The sequence below is a fragment of the Anas platyrhynchos genome, chromosome 4 (genome assembly GCF_047663525.1).
Source record: "Anas platyrhynchos isolate ZD024472 breed Pekin duck chromosome 4, IASCAAS_PekinDuck_T2T, whole genome shotgun sequence".
NCBI classification, from domain to species: domain Eukaryota; kingdom Metazoa; phylum Chordata; class Aves; order Anseriformes; family Anatidae; genus Anas; species Anas platyrhynchos.
Genome location: NC_092590.1, coordinates 19,441,022 through 19,459,135, shown reverse-complemented (window position 1 = coordinate 19,459,135; position 18,114 = coordinate 19,441,022). Strand labels below are relative to the sequence as shown.

The window sequence follows — 18,114 nt, the reverse complement described above, 5'->3', positions numbered from 1 at the left end:
GAGGTTTCAGTTACGCGCGTTTGTGGCGATGATCTCCAGGGATCCGGTCCTCTTCCTGGCTCAAATGTGCCTGCACCGACAAGAAAGACGCCCTCCCCGCCTGAGCCCGGAGCAGGAATGCAGGCGTGCCAGGGTAATTATACTTCTATCTTTTTTTTTTTTTAGCTCAGACTTCCTGCACAGACCAAAAAAAGTAAATAAGTAGCTTAAAACCTGCTATTAAAATTCCTTGAAATAGCAGGTGAGCTCAGCTCAGTCGCAGCCCCCGCGCGCTCCACAGGGACTGCTGGCCAGAAGAGGGAGAGTTCTGGAGCGGGGAGGTTTTGTTTATATACCTTGATAAACCCAGCTGATAGTATATCAAAACAGAGAGCGCTCTGCCTGTTACAGTCATCAGAGGTGTGGCTTGTCCGTGCCGAGCAAACATTCCTGCTGGGCAGGGAATCAATGAACCCGTGAGCAGACGGCTCCTCCTTTGAAAAGGAAAACTTTGAGATGGGGCGGCTTGATCGTAACAAGTCCGGCCAGCCTCGCTTCAGCAATGAAAGATTGGGAGGGCTTTAGGCTCTGCTTTTGAGGTAGGGGCGGGAGACGCCCGGTGAGAATTCTGGTGTGCTCCCATCCATCAAAGGCAGCAGCGCAGCAAGTTGAGGAGTACAGGTAGCACGGCTGGTTTCTCCAAAGCCAGGTCGTCAGCAGCGGACGAGCTGAGGCAGCTCCCGGTCTGACAGTTCTTGCTGAGGTGCCTTTCCCACGTGGCCAGCCTGACACCACGCATCCACGTTTATCTGGATGAAGGGGACAGGGAGAATCAGTGCCCCTCTTCCTGCCCAGGATCACGTCAACATACCTAACGCCCACACAGCTGTGCTTTGTGCCCATATATTTACACTTAAAGCAAAGTGTGTTTTTCTCTGGAAAAATTAGGAGCGCTCTGCTGGTAGAGGAGTGAGGAAATAGAAATGTGGACTAAAGACTTTGAAACCAGCTCTTTTCCCTATCTTATCTGGATAACCTCATGGGTATCAGGAGGTTGGTTGATAGCACGTGCGATGACACTTGTACAACTCAGGTGTTGCTGACGGAGGAGGAAGAGGACAGAGGAAGGCTGATAGCTATAGATGAAGTACTCCCAAGCAGCGGGCTGCACAGCCAGGGGCAGCAAGGGGCTTCTGGGCAAACATTTGAGATATGAAGCCAGCAGGCTACAGAGAAAAGGCCAGCAGGTTTACTCATGTCCTTCTACACAAATCCTGGGACTCTGAGCAACGAGCACACCAGGGCACAGTTCAGTAGGTGGGAGGGAGGTGGTTGGTGGGCCACAAACTGACAGAATGACCTGTGCCAGGGTGAAGCAGCAGTGAGTACTAAATCCTGCTGTCAAATCAATAAATTTTCTTACAGTACAGGGTGTAGATCCCTAGGAACCCAAATTTGGGGTTGAGACAGGAAAAAAAGGTGTTGGGAGCACCTTCAGATTCAAAGCATGACTGCTCAGATTCAGCCCAGAGTCTGCCTTTTATTATTATTATTATTTTCATTTTGGAAAGGAGTAAAAGAATAGAGAAGGGAGTGTCAGAGAAACATAATACTGAAGCTTTCCAAAGGAACATGAACGCGATGCATTTAATTAGAGGAAATGGGGCAGCAAAACAGCAGCCTTTGTAAAGTCCAACTGGCAGGACAGTATCTGCTGGGTTTGTTCTGCTGCACTGGTGTTCCACCTTCCTACGTCTCACCCCCAGGCAGGCTTTTGGGGAAGGTCAGGGGGAGGTGTTCTTATCTGGGTAAGGTTTTTTAGTATCCCTCCAATAACAGAACAGTTCCAGCTCAGCAGACAAAGAAAGGAGCTCGGGCTGTCTAAGAGCCATGGAGGACTGCAGCTGCAGAGAATGAGCAGCTTTTTGTGGGGAGGGTGTTGGTGGGCAGTCCCCGATCCCTGGGGAAACCTGAACTGTGTGTTAGGCTGCAAAACTGGGGCATGCTGCTGGGGGATTATTGTTTAAGCTTCACTGCCTCCTGCTCCGAAGCACTGTGTGAAAGAGAAGCTATTTGCAAACAGGTCAGTGTCAGGACAGCACCCTTAGCCAGGATTGGGACCCTTAAGCTTTCAGTTTTGGTTTGTTTGCTTGTTTTTAAAAAGACCATTTCAACACAGTACAAATTGGAGGATGCAAAGTTTGAGGTTTATTTTAGCGAAAGTCAAGTCTTCAGAGGGTACTTGATGCTGCTCTGATGTTAGAAAACGTGACAAAACTTTTGTTTAAGCCCAAGGTGTTTTTTCTTTGGAGAAACAGCAAGGGTTGAGTCCTCTGTGGATCTGAAACAGTAGCTGAAGCAGATGATAGCTTTGAGCGTGGTCTGAACCTGACGGTTGGGCCAACAGAAATCAATCACAAGGTCTAAAATTGAAGAGGCTTTTAATGTAACAGTCTCATTGCATGAAGAGAGGTGAAACACTTTTATTCCCTTCAGGTGAGAAGGTATCATTTGTGGTTTGTGTGGGCCAAATGCTAAGTGGTTTGCTAAACAGAGGGCACTCAATATCTTGCCCAGGGGGACCCAGGGAAGGCATCCAGCTGGTCAGGTCTCCCAGCAGCTCTGCCTTCTGGCTCTGGGTCAGCAGAATTACTCTTCCCTGGAAGCTCTTCAGTAAAGGCACAGCTCGCTAGCCAGCAGGGTGCTTGGAAAAGAGGATGGCCAAAAATGTTCCTGGAAAGGACGTCCTTGCTACAACTGAGACCCGTTCGTCTGTGGCTGGACCTGACTGGAAGCACGGGCCCTGAGCTCAATTCCCCAGCTGGCTGCTGTCCTGCACCCTGCCTCTTCGTACAGCACTCTGCGTCACCTCCGTGTGGGCCCTTCTCACCACCTGGCTGCACAGGAGGCATCTGGTTTATGTTGCAGAACTAAAATGTGCAGCGAGCAGAGCTGCAGGGGCTGCGGTGCTGCTTTCCCCTTCCCTCCCAGTACTGCCCCCTGGTGCTGCAGGTGACCTTCCTCACTGGGATGTGCTTCTCTCTTCAGGTTCCTCACGCTCTGTGTCTAACCTGGCTCATTCTGCCCGCCTGGGTTATCTCCCCAGGTGGGAGACAGCCCCTCACACATCTGTGACAGTCCAGATACCAGGTTTTACCTGGGACGCTTGCACAGATGGGTGAAGAATTCGGATGTTTGGTGGCGCCCATGTGAAGGAAGGTACTCTTCCCCTCTGCTGCCACGAAGTCTGCCCGAAGACAACCTGGAAATTCTCTCTGTTGTATTTAAGCAGCAGCTTGCTATTGTGTCTCACCTTGACTCAGGCTGAACTGCCACTGAAAGTACTGGAAACTTTCGCTGCTTGAGGGAAACATACAACCCTTGAAAGAGCAAGGTCACGCAGCATTTAAGCTGCCTGCTGGAGTGCAGTCTCTTCTGTGCACCTGTAAATCATCTACCATGAATGGGGGAAATGTAAGCACATGAACACACGGATCACTCCGTGTCACCCCCTGGCAGGCTCTTGGGACACCCCCTTCTGGCATCCTGGCGTTCCCTATTGTCACTGCCTCGAAGGGAAAAGTTCTCCAAAAAAAGCGGTAGGCAAACATACATCGATACACATTGGATATTCTCTAAAAACGAACTAGTGAGCATATTGAACGGTGGTCGTTGGACTGATTTTCTGAGGCAGCTCCTTCAGACTGCTGCATGTACCTCTACTGAAAATGTGACAGGAACTGAAAAGTGACCCCAAGAGGCTCAAACACTGAGGGAAAAAGGGAAAAAAAAAAAAAAAAAAAAAAAAAAAACACATTGCGGAGAAGGGCGGGAGGGGGCGCCCGCGGCGGCGGCCGTTGCGGCGGCCGTTGGCGGCCGTTGGGCGCTGCGGCAGGTGGCGGCCGTTGCCCCGGTGCCGCTGGGGCCTTCGGGCCGTGCCCTGCGGGCAGCGTGAGGCGCCGGGCGGGGAGCCCCAGCGCTGCCCGGGGGTTGTGAAGGAAGGAGGGGAGGGGGGTGTGTGGAGATGGAGAAGTACCAGGTCCTCGGCTTCCTCGGGAAAGGCAGCTACGGGGTGGTGACCAGGTGCCGGCACAAAGAGAGCGGGCGGGTGGTGGCCGTCAAGAAGTTCCTGGAGAGCGAGGATGATGCGATGGTGAGGAAGATCGCCCTGAGGGAGATCAAGCTGCTGAAGGTGAGCAGGGGGGAGCCCCGGGCGGCGAAGCTGCGTTTTAAAGACCACGCCGGCGTCTTTTTGGTAGCTTTGGGGGTATATTCCTCATTAATGAATGCTGAGATGCGTGTTGAAGCGTTGTCGGGCTGAGTGTCTGCGATCAGGGCTCCCCTTGTGTTACGGGTGTTAGCAGTCAGAGCTGACGGATGTGGGTGAGATCTTCCCGTAGAGGCTACGTGGGGAAAAACTGCCTCTTGAGACTCCCTAATTTAAAGAGTGGTGTTTAGCCAGGGAAGCTGGAGGGTGGGTGTGAATTTAAGGCACTCGGTCAGTTTCGACAGCTTTTTTAGAAGGGGTACAGGGCACCACTGTACATCAGCTTATAAAGCACAAACAACAAAGCCAGGCTTGGTCAGGTCCTGTTCATGCTCCCACGAGCAGCCAAGCCGTGGTGGATTCATTTACCCCTTGAACCTTTCCTTCTGGCTAGCCCCGACTCAGTCAGAAGCTTGTTTATGTGCCTGGTATTCAGCAGGTAAAGGTAAAACGAAGAGACCCCAAGGTCTCCATATGCCTTCCTGGAAATAATTGCGTCCTCTCTGCCTTGTGTACCAAAAGACAGTACCTTCCTGCCATTGATTTGCTGAAAACAAGGCAAATGTCGAGCTTATAAAATCTGCAGGTAAATGGTGACTTGGATGTGTGACAGTGAGCCTGGCCAGGCTGGGTGCTAACGTTATCTGATATGGAAATCTGCTGCTAGGAACACGGTGGGGTTTTTATGGCACTTTCCTGGCAGGCTTGAACTGCCTGCAAGAGGCTGCAGGAGGGCAAGCAGCAAACTCCTGAACCTTATCGGTCAATGGGTAGCCCCTAGGCTGAAGCCAGCTGGCATTGTGGCTCTTGCTGCCTGAGTGTGTGATTTGTCTGTTATCAGCTGTGGACTCTTTATACTCACATAAATGTCCATCTGCCTGTTGGCTTCTTATCAGCAGTGTTACGTGCTGGCAAGCTCTGTAGTCTCATTGTGTGGGTTAGTTCATTAAGGGTTCTCCATGGGCTGTAGATACTCTGGAAAAATACCCAGGAGCTTTAGATAAACAAGGGGTTTTTGTTTGCGTGCTCTTCAGTGTTTCATCATGTGGTCTTCCTGCTCCCTGTTCTGGCTTTGTTCTTTATGTGAAAGCTTTTGCAAGTTCCTAAGGTGCTTCACTGCAAGGTTTTTCTGATGCAGTTCTTCATGAGCAGGCTGATAAGGATGCAGGTGGGATGCAGTACCAGGACACACATCTGTTCCAGTTGTTTTTTTCACCACCTTCAGGCCCTGTATTCTCCACTGTAACCTCCAGCAGCAGCAGCAGCATTTTCCTTCTTCCCTGAACTCCAGTGAAAGTGTGCGCTGCCCTGCCTTACTCCCCCCCAGAGGTGTTAGGTACCTTGGTGTGTCTCAAAGCGGTGTGCACAGAAAAGTGTCTGTCCCTGTGCAAGGGCACACGTGGAAGTGTTAAGTGTTGGGACGTGGCTGAAGAAATTCTTTTGGTGAAGAAATGAGATTCTGATTAGAGTCGGGGTATATCTAGGCTTTTCCTCAGAATGTGGGGTGTGCTGGAGGTGGGGATGTGTGCCAGCCTGCAATCTCTCCACTTGGCTTCCACAAGAGTCTCTTCCTAAGTCTGGCAGACTCCAGTCCCTGTGCTGAGAAGGGGAGAAAGTCATCTCTGCCATTGCTGCAAGAGCTGTAGGCACTTAGAGTTAATAGGAGTGTACCTGCTGGAGCTTGAGATGCAGCCAGCAGCTGAAAGCATTGTCCCTCAAACACTTACAGCAAATTTGCATGAGTCTGGATTGTACCTGGTCTGCTGGCACGCCTCACTTAGTTACTGAGTCAAAGCACGTAGCACCTCCCAGGTGTGTTGGAAATTAACTTGTTTTCCTGGGTAAACGGGAACTGAGCAAGGGGGATTTTTCCATATATAGCTCGGTAAATGGCCTCTCACAGTGAGAACAAATATCAAGAGATCTAATCTTGTAGTTTCTTCACTTGCTCATTCCCTGTGAACCTTTTATTTTATTTATTTATTTGTTTCTCTTCTGGTGTTTGGGCAGAAATGTAATCTTTACTGAAAGAAGCAAAATCTGTTCAGATCCCCTGTGCAGGGAGTAAATTATTCTGGAGAAAAGAGCTTGAGGAAACAGCTGAGAGGATTGAATTGCTGCAGCTTCTTCAAACTTGATTCTGAAACGCAGTATTAAGAATGTGACAGCATCTGTATGAGCAGTCCACCTGCTGATGATCTGTGCAGCAGTCCTCCCTAGCAGAGCACCCCTCTGCATGGACGTGGATGTGACCACAAAGGGCATAGAGGAACCCGTCGCTGCTGAGCCCCAGGATGGGAGCTATAGTCTCTCCCTCTTATTGTTAAGTTGCTCCACTGAGCCTATGTTTTACTGGTCTTTTAAATCAGAAGTGTTTGCCAGATCTTAGCCCCTCAGCTGTTATTTGCCCCTGGCAAAGCCAGTAGCGTTTTGCCCTACCTCCAGTCATGTCAATGACACTGCGGAGAAGTGCCCACAGGACAGCACTTGATCTTGCAGCTGCCAGAGTCCAAGTCTTGGTGCTGGAAAAAACTGACCTGGGGATGCTGGCCAGGGAGGGCAGAGCCTGGCTGGGTTTGGCTCAGCGTTCAGGGCAGTGCTCGTGCAGAGCAGCCCAGCTCCTGCACTCATAGGTCCTCCTGCATCTTCAGCCACGCAGTCCTGCCCAGGCAGGGATGCTGGGCCGGGAGGTGTCAACACGTAACGAGCAAATTCAGGTACTGCATTCAGATCAAAAAGGTACAAAAAAACAGCCCCCCACTCTCGATTTCTAACTGAGCATCATTTTATAAAATCTTCAGAAATTGGTCCTTTTGCATCTTCCTTGGTCGTGGTCCCTGAGATCTGCAGCTTTCCCCTCTGCATAATAATAAATAAAGGACAAAAATCTTCAAATCCTTGGCTTGTCACTTTTCACTCAGAACCCACTAGAGACAGTTTAATCAAAGCTGTTTAATTGTTAACTGGAGTGTTTTAGGTAAGAATGATGAACTTTATCCATTCGGTGTACTTGTATTCTGTCACCTTGCTTATTGTAAATGTGCTGGCAGTGCCAACAGAAATGCGTTGGGTATGGTAGGAGTGAAAAAGAAAATTCTTTGATCAGTTTTATAAGAAAAATTAAGATACAGACATTAAGTAGTTGGTGATGAACTGGCAGCTAGGTAGAACAGAGGTACTGCATCTGGTTTGGGAACTATTTGAAATGGGGATTTAAGCGATTTTTAAAAGGAAGTCCTAGAGAAAGGAATGAAAGAGAAGAAAAGTAAAACTTACTGGAAATATGGGAGAAAAGAGATGAATCTGCTTTGGGGTATTGAGAGAGGCAAAAAGTTTTCTAAAACAAAACATTGACAACTGTCTTCATCAATTCTTTGTGTGCTTTGAATCCTATCTGGAAGGAGTAGCTGGTGTTGAACCTTGTACTCTGCTTTGAGGGAGCTGGCAGGGTAGCGTAGATTTACTTGGCCACCTGTATGAGAATGTCTCATAAATAAGTCTGAGTCTCAGACACAGCCCAACGTTACAGCAACAAGCTGTGTTTATTGCTCCTTGAGCTGTTTGCAGCAAAAAGCAATGCCCTTAGTATTTTATTTATTTCTGGGTTCCAAATACAGGTATCTGCATATAGGGGGTGGTAGAAGTCCTCCAAGTTACCTTAAAAAGTGGAAAAATAAAACCTGTCTGAAATATCAGTGAGCTGATTTTAAGAACAAATGAATGTGGGTGCTATGACAGGAAGAGCACTCTGGGGTAACGTATCTGCTGGGCTGTAGTTAAAAGTGTCTGGGCTTAGTTTACTCATTAAATGTTTTCATGCTCTCACAAAATATTTCCTGTTTTATAACAGCAACTCAGGCATGAGAATCTCGTGAACCTGCTGGAAGTGTGTAAAAAGAAGAAACGGTGGTATCTGGTATTTGAATTCGTGGACCACACAGTGCTTGATGATCTTGAGGCATTTCCAAATGGACTAGACTACAGCAGGGTTCGGAAATACTTATTTCAGATTTTAAGAGGAGTAGCATTTTGTCACAGCCATAACGTAAGTATGCATGCGAAGTGCACTCTGCACTTAACTTTGAATGGATAGATATAGAGATGTATATTTGGTACTTATTAAAGCTTAGAGAAATAGAGCTTGGGCTGGAAGATGGAAATTGAGCAGATGGGCCTGACTGAGTTTCGCCTTAAATGTCAGAGCTTGACATCAGCTAATCCAGTGGTCTGTCTGTGACTGACCTGTGACAGTTCTTCAAAGGAAGGCTCCAGGGGTCCAAAGGGTTCAAATGCTGGTGTCACCTCACTGAAAACTGACTTTCCTCTGGCAGAGGGATATCATCTCTCTTTCAGAAGCTTTTCTTTTTTGTCTTCAACATTTTTAGGTTTTTCTTTTTCACTAATTTGTAACACAGGTTTGCCAATTTAATCGTGTTCTTGTAACTATGATGTATATATGTATATATTTCTTCTTATGTTTGGAAAAGCTGTCTCACATGTATTCCTAAAATACTCTTCATGTTTAACTGCAGGGTATGCAACACTTACAACTTCTAAACTTGTGATTTTAAAGTATAATAAATTATGCCTGTAAAATAGCTATGGTAAATACATGCAGAGAGGTGCATAAAATTAACAATTCTGTACAAAACCTGGTGGTTTTGTGTTCACCTGTGCACTTGAGTTGGCGCTTGATAAATAAACTGTGCATTTCCCATGCCTGCAGAAATTTAATTTTTTACCTGAACGTGATAAAGCTACTGTTTCTGGTGGGTCAGTCATTTTAGCATAGGGAAATGATTTGTCTTGACTTGCTTTTCTCTGTGCAGATAATACATCGGGATATTAAGCCAGAGAACATCCTAGTCTCCCAGTCGGGAGTTGTAAAACTGTGTGACTTTGGTTTTGCTCGCACGTTGGCAGCTTCTGGGGAAGCTTACACGGACTATGTGGCAACCCGATGGTACCGAGCCCCAGAGCTGCTGGTGGGAGATACCAAGTATGGCAGGTAGGAGACGGGCAGGGAAGCTGCAGAAGGGCTGTGGGACTGGGGGGTGCTCTGTTCTGGGGGGAGGCAGGGGGCTCTTGCTTGGCAAACAGGTTAAAGGAATGCTGGTTACTCGCTTGTAGATGCTGAAGCTTTTCTCTCTTCTCCTCCTCTCTGGAGCTAACTACTGCCAGTGTTAGGCTTTCCTGGCTCAGAAGGAGAGGAGGAGACACTGAGCCAGCCACGTTCCTAGTCTGTTGTCTGCAGGAACTTGTTGGTTGCCAGAGCTAGTAGCAGAAGAGGCTGCTTCCCCCCTGCACAGCTGGAGTGCTGGATGGGAGGCAGAGAAGGCCCTGTAGTCAATATGAGACAGACATTTCAGGAGGGAGGGGGTGGAAGGAATGAGATTTTTCTTACCTGGTTCTCCAGTGCTGCAAAAACATGTCAGAAATTAAACGACCTTTCACAGGCCTGTTTGTCCAGCTCTTTATGTCCCTAATGTTCATTTCTGGTAAGTGCCCTGGCAGAAAGAAAATGGGCTTACTTTTGTGGTCTCCAAAGGGCAAAAATCTTATGTATTTCATTGCACTAGAATGTTTGAAGCATTGGGGTTTGGAAATTGATTTCAGATTGGTCGGGCTTCTTCTAGTGTTTGCCTGCTTCAGGAGCTGAATCCTTGGCATTCGTCAGAGCACTTGTAAGCTTGGAAAACAGCCATCTTGATGTTTATGGGGCCAAAGCTGCCCCTGGGGCTCATAACCTGCTTAAGACTTGCTGGGTGATGGCCCAGCTCAGCCTTTAGCTCCGAGAGAGGAATGAAGCCGTGCTGAGCTGGGATGTTTTTCTTCCAGGGCTGTGGATGTGTGGGCTATTGGCTGTCTGGTCACGGAAATGCTCACAGGAGAGCCCCTGTTCCCTGGAGATTCAGACATTGACCAGCTCTACCATATCACCAAGTGCCTGGGTGAGAACAGCCTGTCGGGCTACTAGTGCCTGCTCACTAACGAAGGGGTTCAATAAGTCTTGATGGGAGAAGAGGGTGTGGGAAGAGACTTTGGTGTATGCTGAACTGTTTCTGAGAGCATGATTTCTTAGCGTCTTTTATGAAGGGGGGCTAGGAGCTTGTGAGTACAGCTGGCATCAAGTCATGGTGCATGAGTGGAAAGAGAGTGACCCACGTTGTAGCCCTCTCAGTAATGCTGATCCAGTATTTTGGTTTCTTGAACGTTCTGCAGGACTGCATTTCTTCCATGTGGTTGCTTTGGTTGTTTGATTCCAGGTAATTTAATTCTAAGACACCAAGAGTTATTCTATAAAAACCCCCACTTCGCTGGCATGAGGTTGCCTGAAGTGAAGGAGGTTGAATCTCTGGACAGACGATACCCCAAGCTCTCTGCTGCAGTGCTGAATTTAGCCAAGGTACGTAACTGATCATTTTGGAAGTTCCTTGGAGAGGTTCTGTCTAGAATTCAGCACAATCATTTCTCTGTTTACTTGTCCCTTGCCTTGGGGAACTGAATGCAGCCTGCCAAAAGGGCTTGTTAATCTGACTTGCTTTCAACTACCCATACAACGATGAACTGCTTGGGTTGGCAGGTCAGTGAGGACCATAAAGATTCTTCAGCTGCTGTCCTGCATGATGGGGGAGACTAAGCCAGTCATACCATAGCCAAAAGGATCGCTGCATACCCTCTGAGGGAGGCTTGTAGCGTGCCTTGCACCTCTTCTGTGGATCGTACACAGCTCCTTACATTTTCCTTGCTCGCAGAGCTGTGTGGATACAGTGTTTTCTGGCAACCCTCTCCACAGGCTGGTGGAGGCACTGCAAGCAAATAGGCCTGGGTGGGATGACATCCAAACACACACCTTGCTCTCAGAGCTGTGTCTACTGTGTGGGAGCTAGGAAGCATACAGCTTGTAACTGATCCTGAAGATTTTTTTCTTCCTTCACACAATAAACTTGAGCATTGATATGCTGGGTAACTAAAATAACCTAAAAAACCCTTGGTTGTGTTTGAAATGCCTTGTGAGCAAAACAGTTTCTAAAGCCTCAGCCAAGCAAATGTAGTTGGAAACGAGAGTTTTACTGGGATCTGTTTGTGTGGCAGGTATTACCTATGCAGTCTTTGTGAGCCCTAGTGATTAGAATGGATGTAGCTGGCAAAAAGCGTATGTCTCTTGGGCTTATCTCAGCATAAGAGACCCCAGAAGTGGGAGCTTTGCAGCTGTTTTTCTTGACTTCATTTGGAAATGTTAATGCCTTTGTTTCATTTCTGAAGTATCTGCCTTCTAATGTTTACGTTGGTTTGACAGAGGTGTTTGCAGATTGACCCAGACAAAAGACCATCTTGTGCTGAACTCTTGCAGTGCGATTTCTTTAACGAGGATGGATTTGCTGAAAGGTAAACAGTTCATCTCTTGCTCAAAATAGGACAAGATTAAAAGGAAATTAAGCAGCTGTGCTTGAAGACTGCATGCTGATTTTGCAGAGCTGATGGTTGCCGAGTATTTTGGTTTTGTTTGGTTTTAGCCTTCCTGAAAAATGGGAGAACAGTTGAATAGGAGCACAGTGCAGTGGCATGTTTACCACATTACCTTGTCACAACATTAATTCATCAGTGTGCGCCCAGTGTCACAGCACTTTGGATAGTGGGTAGTATTGTCTGACAGTGTATTTATTTAATGTCCGCATCTATGCCAGACTGGGATACAACCTCCTTTATTACTGTGATGTGGAAAGTGTGCATGTGTAAGACTTTACTTATTTTAATGGATAAATTGTATTCAGTTGGCTTCTCGTTACTTAAAAAGACAAGGTTTGTTTGATTACTTGGATAGCTATAACAACAGCCTGGGCTGAGCACTAACTAATGATATTTAGAATAACAGAAGCCTTTTCTCTCCCCCTCCCTTCCTCTTTACGTGATATGTAATATAGATTTGCTCAGGAGCTTAAACTAAAGATTCAGAAAGATGCCAGAGACCATCAATTACAAAAAAAATCAAAAACCAGCAGAAAGGATAAAGATGATGCTTTAGAAGAAAGAAAGATGCTTGGTGTCCAGGTTAGTTGATCTTTATTTTCCAAACCTGTATTTTTTTTGTCTTTTAAAATCACTATATAAGTAAGTATGTGCTGCAGTTTAATTGCATAGCAAAAATATAAGCATAATTTTACATTTCATTAAAAAAAAGACTAGATAACTGATGTGCCAGAGAAGCTCACCTCTGTAAGTCACTGCAAATCTAAACAGTGCTGAAGACTTAGTAATTCAGTTCAAGGCATTACAGCAGTCCTGTGCTCCCATAGCTCTGATACTCAGTGCAGTACAGCCTTCAGGCTGTTGCGTAGAAATTCTGTGCCTTTGGTGCTGACTGGCTGCTACAAGTTGCTCTGGTGCTTAGCTGGCCAGTCTCCAGGTGGCTATTTGGTCAGTCCCTTGTCAGTGAAATGCATCGCGATGCACTTCCTGGCAAATACAGAGCTGAAGGGAGAATCAGAAAGTGTAAGTCATGTTGGATGAGCAAAGCATATTTGTATGCGTCTGTTTACCTGTGTTGTCCTGTCTCCAAAACTGCATATTTTGCTTTCAATCAGATACAAAGGACTAGAGGCTTCAGAGTGACATTGAGGTGACATTGGGCTTGGTTCTTATTTCTTTGGAAGTGACACATGATACGGCTGTTCTTCCTCCATCACTTCCGATTACATTCCAAGGTGACTTATTTACAGAGGGTGCTGGAACCCTGACAAGTTTCCTCCTTCCAATTTTAATGGCAAACAGGTTTTCTATCTTGCTACTAAAGGCAATGCCATCTCCATCAGATCCTTGCAGAGTTGTGCAGGTTTAGGCTTTTGACTTTTTCCTGCATGCGCAGCTCTAAGTTTCTTTTTAAACATAACTGTAAAAGAAGTATGATGCTTATCTTCCCAAACAGGATTTCAACATTGACCCAAAGAGCAGTGATGCAAAGCTGTTCAAAGCGAAGTGCTCTAAAGCTGATGGAGAGAAAGCAGAGCGATCTTCCAACCACAGCTCCCTGTATGACAGTGCAATCAACCCATTTAAAATAGGCCCTCAAACCAGCCTAAAAGATTCCAGCAGCAGCTTGGACTATGCCAAGAACACAGGCATAGTTATTCCTCCCATCAACCAGAACATTTCTCCCACTATGGTTGGGATGGGGCCTCTGCCTGGAAACCATAACTACAGGTATGGGAACAGAGCTGGAGAAGCTTGTGTCTATTGACCCTGCTGCTGAGAAGCTGCAGTGTGCTGAGGGAGGTGAAGGAGATGATGTGGGAGTGCGAGAAGGGGGTTTGGGACAGGATGCAGCTAGGAGCAGCTCTTGGGAGGAGGATTGTACATGGGTTAGAAAGCCTGGCTTCATCTCAAGCAGCTTTGAGGGTCCACGCAGCCAGGGGGTCTCTGTGTTTCTGCATTTGGCAAAGCACTGCTGCACAGCAACAACTTGCCAGCTGCTGTGATACTGGCCTTTCTCTGAGTCCTTTGGATGAAACTTTTTTTGTTAGCTGGGTCCATAGAGAGTGGTATCCCTTTAACCCTTTTTGCTTACTGTTTAATGTCAGTGGTTCTGGGTTTCTTGCGTTTGTATTTATATTTACCACGTTACCCTGGTTAGTACAAAGTTTAGGTCATTTTTCATTACAGAGTTGATGAAAAGAGCAAAAAATACTTGAACCCATTTCTAAAGCAAAGGAAGCGTTCTCCAGCAGGCCATTATAGTGTAAGCTTGACATCGGTAAGTTGTGTCTTTCCCCCTTGACTAAGTAAAAAATAAAATACTGAAGTATGTGCTTTATTGTCAAGAATCCCTTCTGTTGCAGCCTTCACCATAACTCTCAACTAGAAATACTGTGTTCTTCAGGCCTTTTTTCCAACAGTTGTGTCATTTGCTATTCTTTGTTAGTATTATCTTATATGAAACACATTTTGTGTTAGATGACTTTTTAAAGGAAGCAAGGGAGCGGTCCAACACAGGATACCTGGATTATATACCTGGTGCCATGGAATATATCCATGACATCTTGCCTGGACAGAAAGGGTGGACCTCTTTGTGTGTGCTGCACTGCTGAAGCAGAGCTTAGGATTTTGATTGAACTTTTTCAGGGCTTCATTTAGTCAGGTCACAAATGCATGTGAAGTTGCTAATGAAAACAAGTGAAATACAAAGTTCTCCATTGCACTCACTACCTAGATAATATTTTTCCATATTAGCAGGAATATTTGACTGTTTCCAGAGAACTAATCTGAACCATTCTCATTGTATTTTGTCTCTTTGAAAGCAGTCTCATTTAGATGATCAACATTGTTTTTGTTGTTGTTTGTTTGTTTGTTCATTCTGTTGTGGCCATTCTGTTGTTTTTTACTGTATAAATTAATCAGAATGAATTCCTTTAAACATAGGGCACACTCTTGTTTTACTACTGTTCAAGTTCCAACTACAGTAGAATATTGCTGTGTTGATAAATTTTAAGTTTGAAACTTGAAAATAGCTTTGTTTTTTATATTCTGCACAAGCTGGCACTTATAATTCACTTCATTTCAGGTTTCTAATGACAAGAACATCCTTCAGGCAAACAAGAAAAAATGGGAGTTCTCCAAGGCAGACGTACGTTTGCCAGAACTAAATCCTCTCCCTGAACTGAGAGGAGTGGACGGTATGAGCTTTAATGTCCTCTATGTAAAACCTTGATCCTAAATCAGTGGCAGAAAGCAGTCTGCATTACAGCAGTCAGCTCTAGTTTCTTTAACACTGTATGCATTGGTTGCATTTTGCAGCGTGGCATCCCAGATATCTCAAAAAGGAAAATAAAACAGTTTCAGAGTCACGGGTCCCCTACCTTGCTGCTATTGATCTCCATAACCCAAGTCTGGCCTCACAGCAGGTAAAAAAGGAATAAAATAATTCTTGGTGCTGTGTTTTTCTTCGGTTCAGGATTTTCTGAACAGTGTGACCCACAAGGTTTCTGCCTGGCTCTTAACAGAAGCAAAACTTGTCTTGGTTTCTCAAGTGTCTAAGTAGAAACATAGGAGGCCTTGAACTGGGGGGAAGGAGAAGGGTCACAGATGAAACATAGGGCTCTGCTTTTCTCTCTGAGGTTAGCTAAACACTATGTTTTTTACTGGCAATGTGAATTGTTGCAATTTCATCTGGCTGGATTGAGGTAGAAGTAAACCCAATTTTCCAAAATTGAAGAAAAAACAGGAAGAACACGTGTTTTGAGCAGAATTGTTCTGACTGTGCTATACATGGAGGGGAGGAGTGCAGTAGAGAGGGAGAAAGTGTAGGAGTCGGGCACAGGGAGAGAAAGAAGGGAAATACTTGCAACTCCTAGAGGTTACTTCCCCAGTAACGCTGAAATGCTGTGGGAATTGTGTAATTCCCTAGGCTGCTGCCACTTTGGCAACCTTGCTTCCAGTTGAGGTTTGGCAGACTGTACTGGAGGGAGAAAAGGTGTATTCTTGGCACAATTTTTTGAAGCCAGATTTGATCAGAGAACAGTTGTGTGTTGGCATTGCATATGTACCTAGAAGGTGGTTTCTTGTTGTTCTCCCTATATTATACTACATATGGAATTTGAAAAATTTCTTTCCCAATTGACAGATGTCAGGGAACTCGATGCCTGATGCATCAGAAGCCGGTTTCCCTAGAGTTGAGCACTAGCATTACAGAGAAGATCACACTTGCCTTTAAAAGGTAGGCTTTAATTTTTACAGGAGAGCCTCCTGGAGTCTTTCAAATGGTTTGTTTCATAAACACTTAACTAGCTGGGAGGTGTGATGGGAAAATCCTTTTACATTTCACACTCTGGGTGTGGAGACTGCTTACTGAGGACCGCATGCAGCTTTCTTTACAGATATTGAAATGGGCTGGGGCAGGTAAATCATTTCTTGGGCTGAAGTGCTGGGCGGTGGTGTTGGAAATTAATTCACTTGTTAATCTGGGAGTTGAAGCTGGTAGAGTAACAAAAAGGGAAATAGCAGCTTAATAATGATGTCATGCAACTTAACTTAATCTAAGTCTATTGCTGTAGCTGTTGAGCAGTTCTCAAAGTGGTTCTGTCTGCAAAAAAAAATAAAAGGTCGTGTTTTGTTTTGTTTACTTTTCTGTTTGTTTGTTGAGATATTGTTACCTCTTGTTGCTCAGCTTCTTCCTTGTATATAACAAAGTTTCTCTCATGTCTCTTGAAAGCAAGAACTCCAGCGGTTTGCAGAGGGTTTTTACTCCCGGTGATATCACTGAGGCTGGATGGAACAATTGCACCTTGCAAAGGGAGCAGAAGTTGGGGAGGAGAAAGGGGGGGAGGAAGCAAGGTGCTCTGAAAGGCTCCTCAGAGGCTGTGCTCCAAAATCTTGCTGGCTTCATTGGAACCTTGTGTCCTGCATAGACGGGCTTGTCATGGCAAGACCATTAATGCGAGGGTGCAATCTGTGCATCTTAATTTTATAGTTTGGGCTCCGGTGTTTTCTTTTTGAGACAGAGGAGCAACTGCTGACTCTGAAATGGGTTTTTAGTCTTGTGCACAAGTACTGCACGTGCTTTTAATCTAGGTGAGTGTATTTGGCACATACATGCATGCGATGTGATGGCTTAATGCCACTAGGAAGAAAGAAGCAATCCTGATAATAAGTGGGGGAAAGGAACCTTACTAAAGCTGTCTCATCTGTGAAACACAAAGGTGTAAGTGCACAGCTTGTAATGAATAAAAGTAAAGGAAGCCTGTCACCAGGGAATACCTCCATGTTTTTGTTTGCCTGCATCATCCTGCTTTTCTCTTCTTGATGCAGGTGGCTGACACAGTGGGAACAACCCACCCGAATTTCCAGGTGCTAACACCAGGCGGTCACTGGAGAAGAAAGGAGGACTTATGTTAGCCACTGGACTGCGATGGGAAGTGGCTTGGGTCCAGCCCGAGGACAGAGCTCTTGCAGCCATTGCTGCTGGATTTCTTGCATGCGAAACAGCTCTCAAAATGCTGACTTCCTGGCTTCGGGCCAGGCTGCTCAGAAAGAAATAGTGATTGTCAGTGTGTGATGGGCAGAAGCTGCTCTGGAGTATTTCAGAAGAGGCTGGGCTTGCTTTTTTCTTAACTACTGCCCTCACAAGGGGGGGGGTTCTTTTTAAATGAGTGGTGACGAAAGCAGATACCTGCTGAATTTGGTATGTTTTGGTGGGCTACCTGCTCTGTACTGGAAAGCACCTTTGCCTCGGTAAAAATATCCACGAAAAAATTGTGCAAGAAATGTAAATGTGTAAATGTTCCTGACTGTTCCTTTGAAACCCTCGCTCTGCTCAGCAGCATGTGTGAAGTTGTGTTAGGTTCCTTCCTCTGTGCTCTCTTCCCCCAGACTTCTGGGTGTTAAACTGGGCCTGTTGTCTGGCTGCACTGGATGAGCGTGTGTCTCCTGTTAATGGTGAAGGGAGAATATCGGCAAAAAACACTGAACTGCGATGCAGATGGCGTGTGAAAAGGTTTTAGTGAGCGCTCAGCAAGTCACTTGGTCCTTTAGTAAGTCATAGTCCCTTAGGTCCCTTGGGGGAATGGGACTTGGACGTACAAAGCTCAGCAGTGGCTTGTGGGGAGGAAAAGAAGAAAAAGAAGAAAGCTGTTTATCTTTGGACTGTTACGCATCCACTTTTGCTTTACCTGCTCCCAGCTGGCTTCGGGCAGTTCTGTGCTCTCCCCGTGCTGCCCTTTGGAACTTGCTGTCCCTCCACAGCACAGGCTCAGTGATGCATCCCTGCAGAACGCACCATGACCGTCATCGTTCTTAGAGCTCCCTTGCTACGCAGCTGTGCCAGGCACGTTACACCTTTTCAATAAAAGGACAGTAAAAATCCAAACCTCTTGGCT

General features: G+C 46.1%; 1 protein-coding gene across 2 annotated transcripts; it reads left to right on the top strand.

Annotated features, from left to right (window-relative positions):
• The first annotated feature begins 4 nt into the window (after nt 1-4).
• On the top strand, nt 5-18,108 carry CDKL2 (cyclin dependent kinase like 2). Of its 2 annotated transcripts, none has more exons than XM_072037133.1 (13): nt 5-133; nt 8,097-8,291; nt 9,076-9,254; nt 10,085-10,197; nt 10,513-10,652; nt 11,547-11,635; nt 12,172-12,298; nt 13,173-13,447; nt 13,907-13,997; nt 14,805-14,916; nt 15,038-15,144; nt 15,864-15,956; nt 17,048-18,108. In XM_072037133.1, the coding sequence occupies exons 1-12, from the start codon at nt 29-31 to the stop codon at nt 15,921-15,923; spliced, it is 1,593 nt and encodes a 530-aa protein (XP_071893234.1). In that variant the 5' UTR covers nt 5-28; the 3' UTR covers nt 15,924-15,956; nt 17,048-18,108. The 2 variants fall into 2 exon arrangements, with proteins under 2 accessions (XP_071893234.1, XP_038034487.1); XM_038178559.2 differs by lacking the exon at nt 5-133 and adding an exon at nt 3,832-4,171.
• The last annotated feature ends 6 nt before the right edge of the window (nt 18,109-18,114 follow it).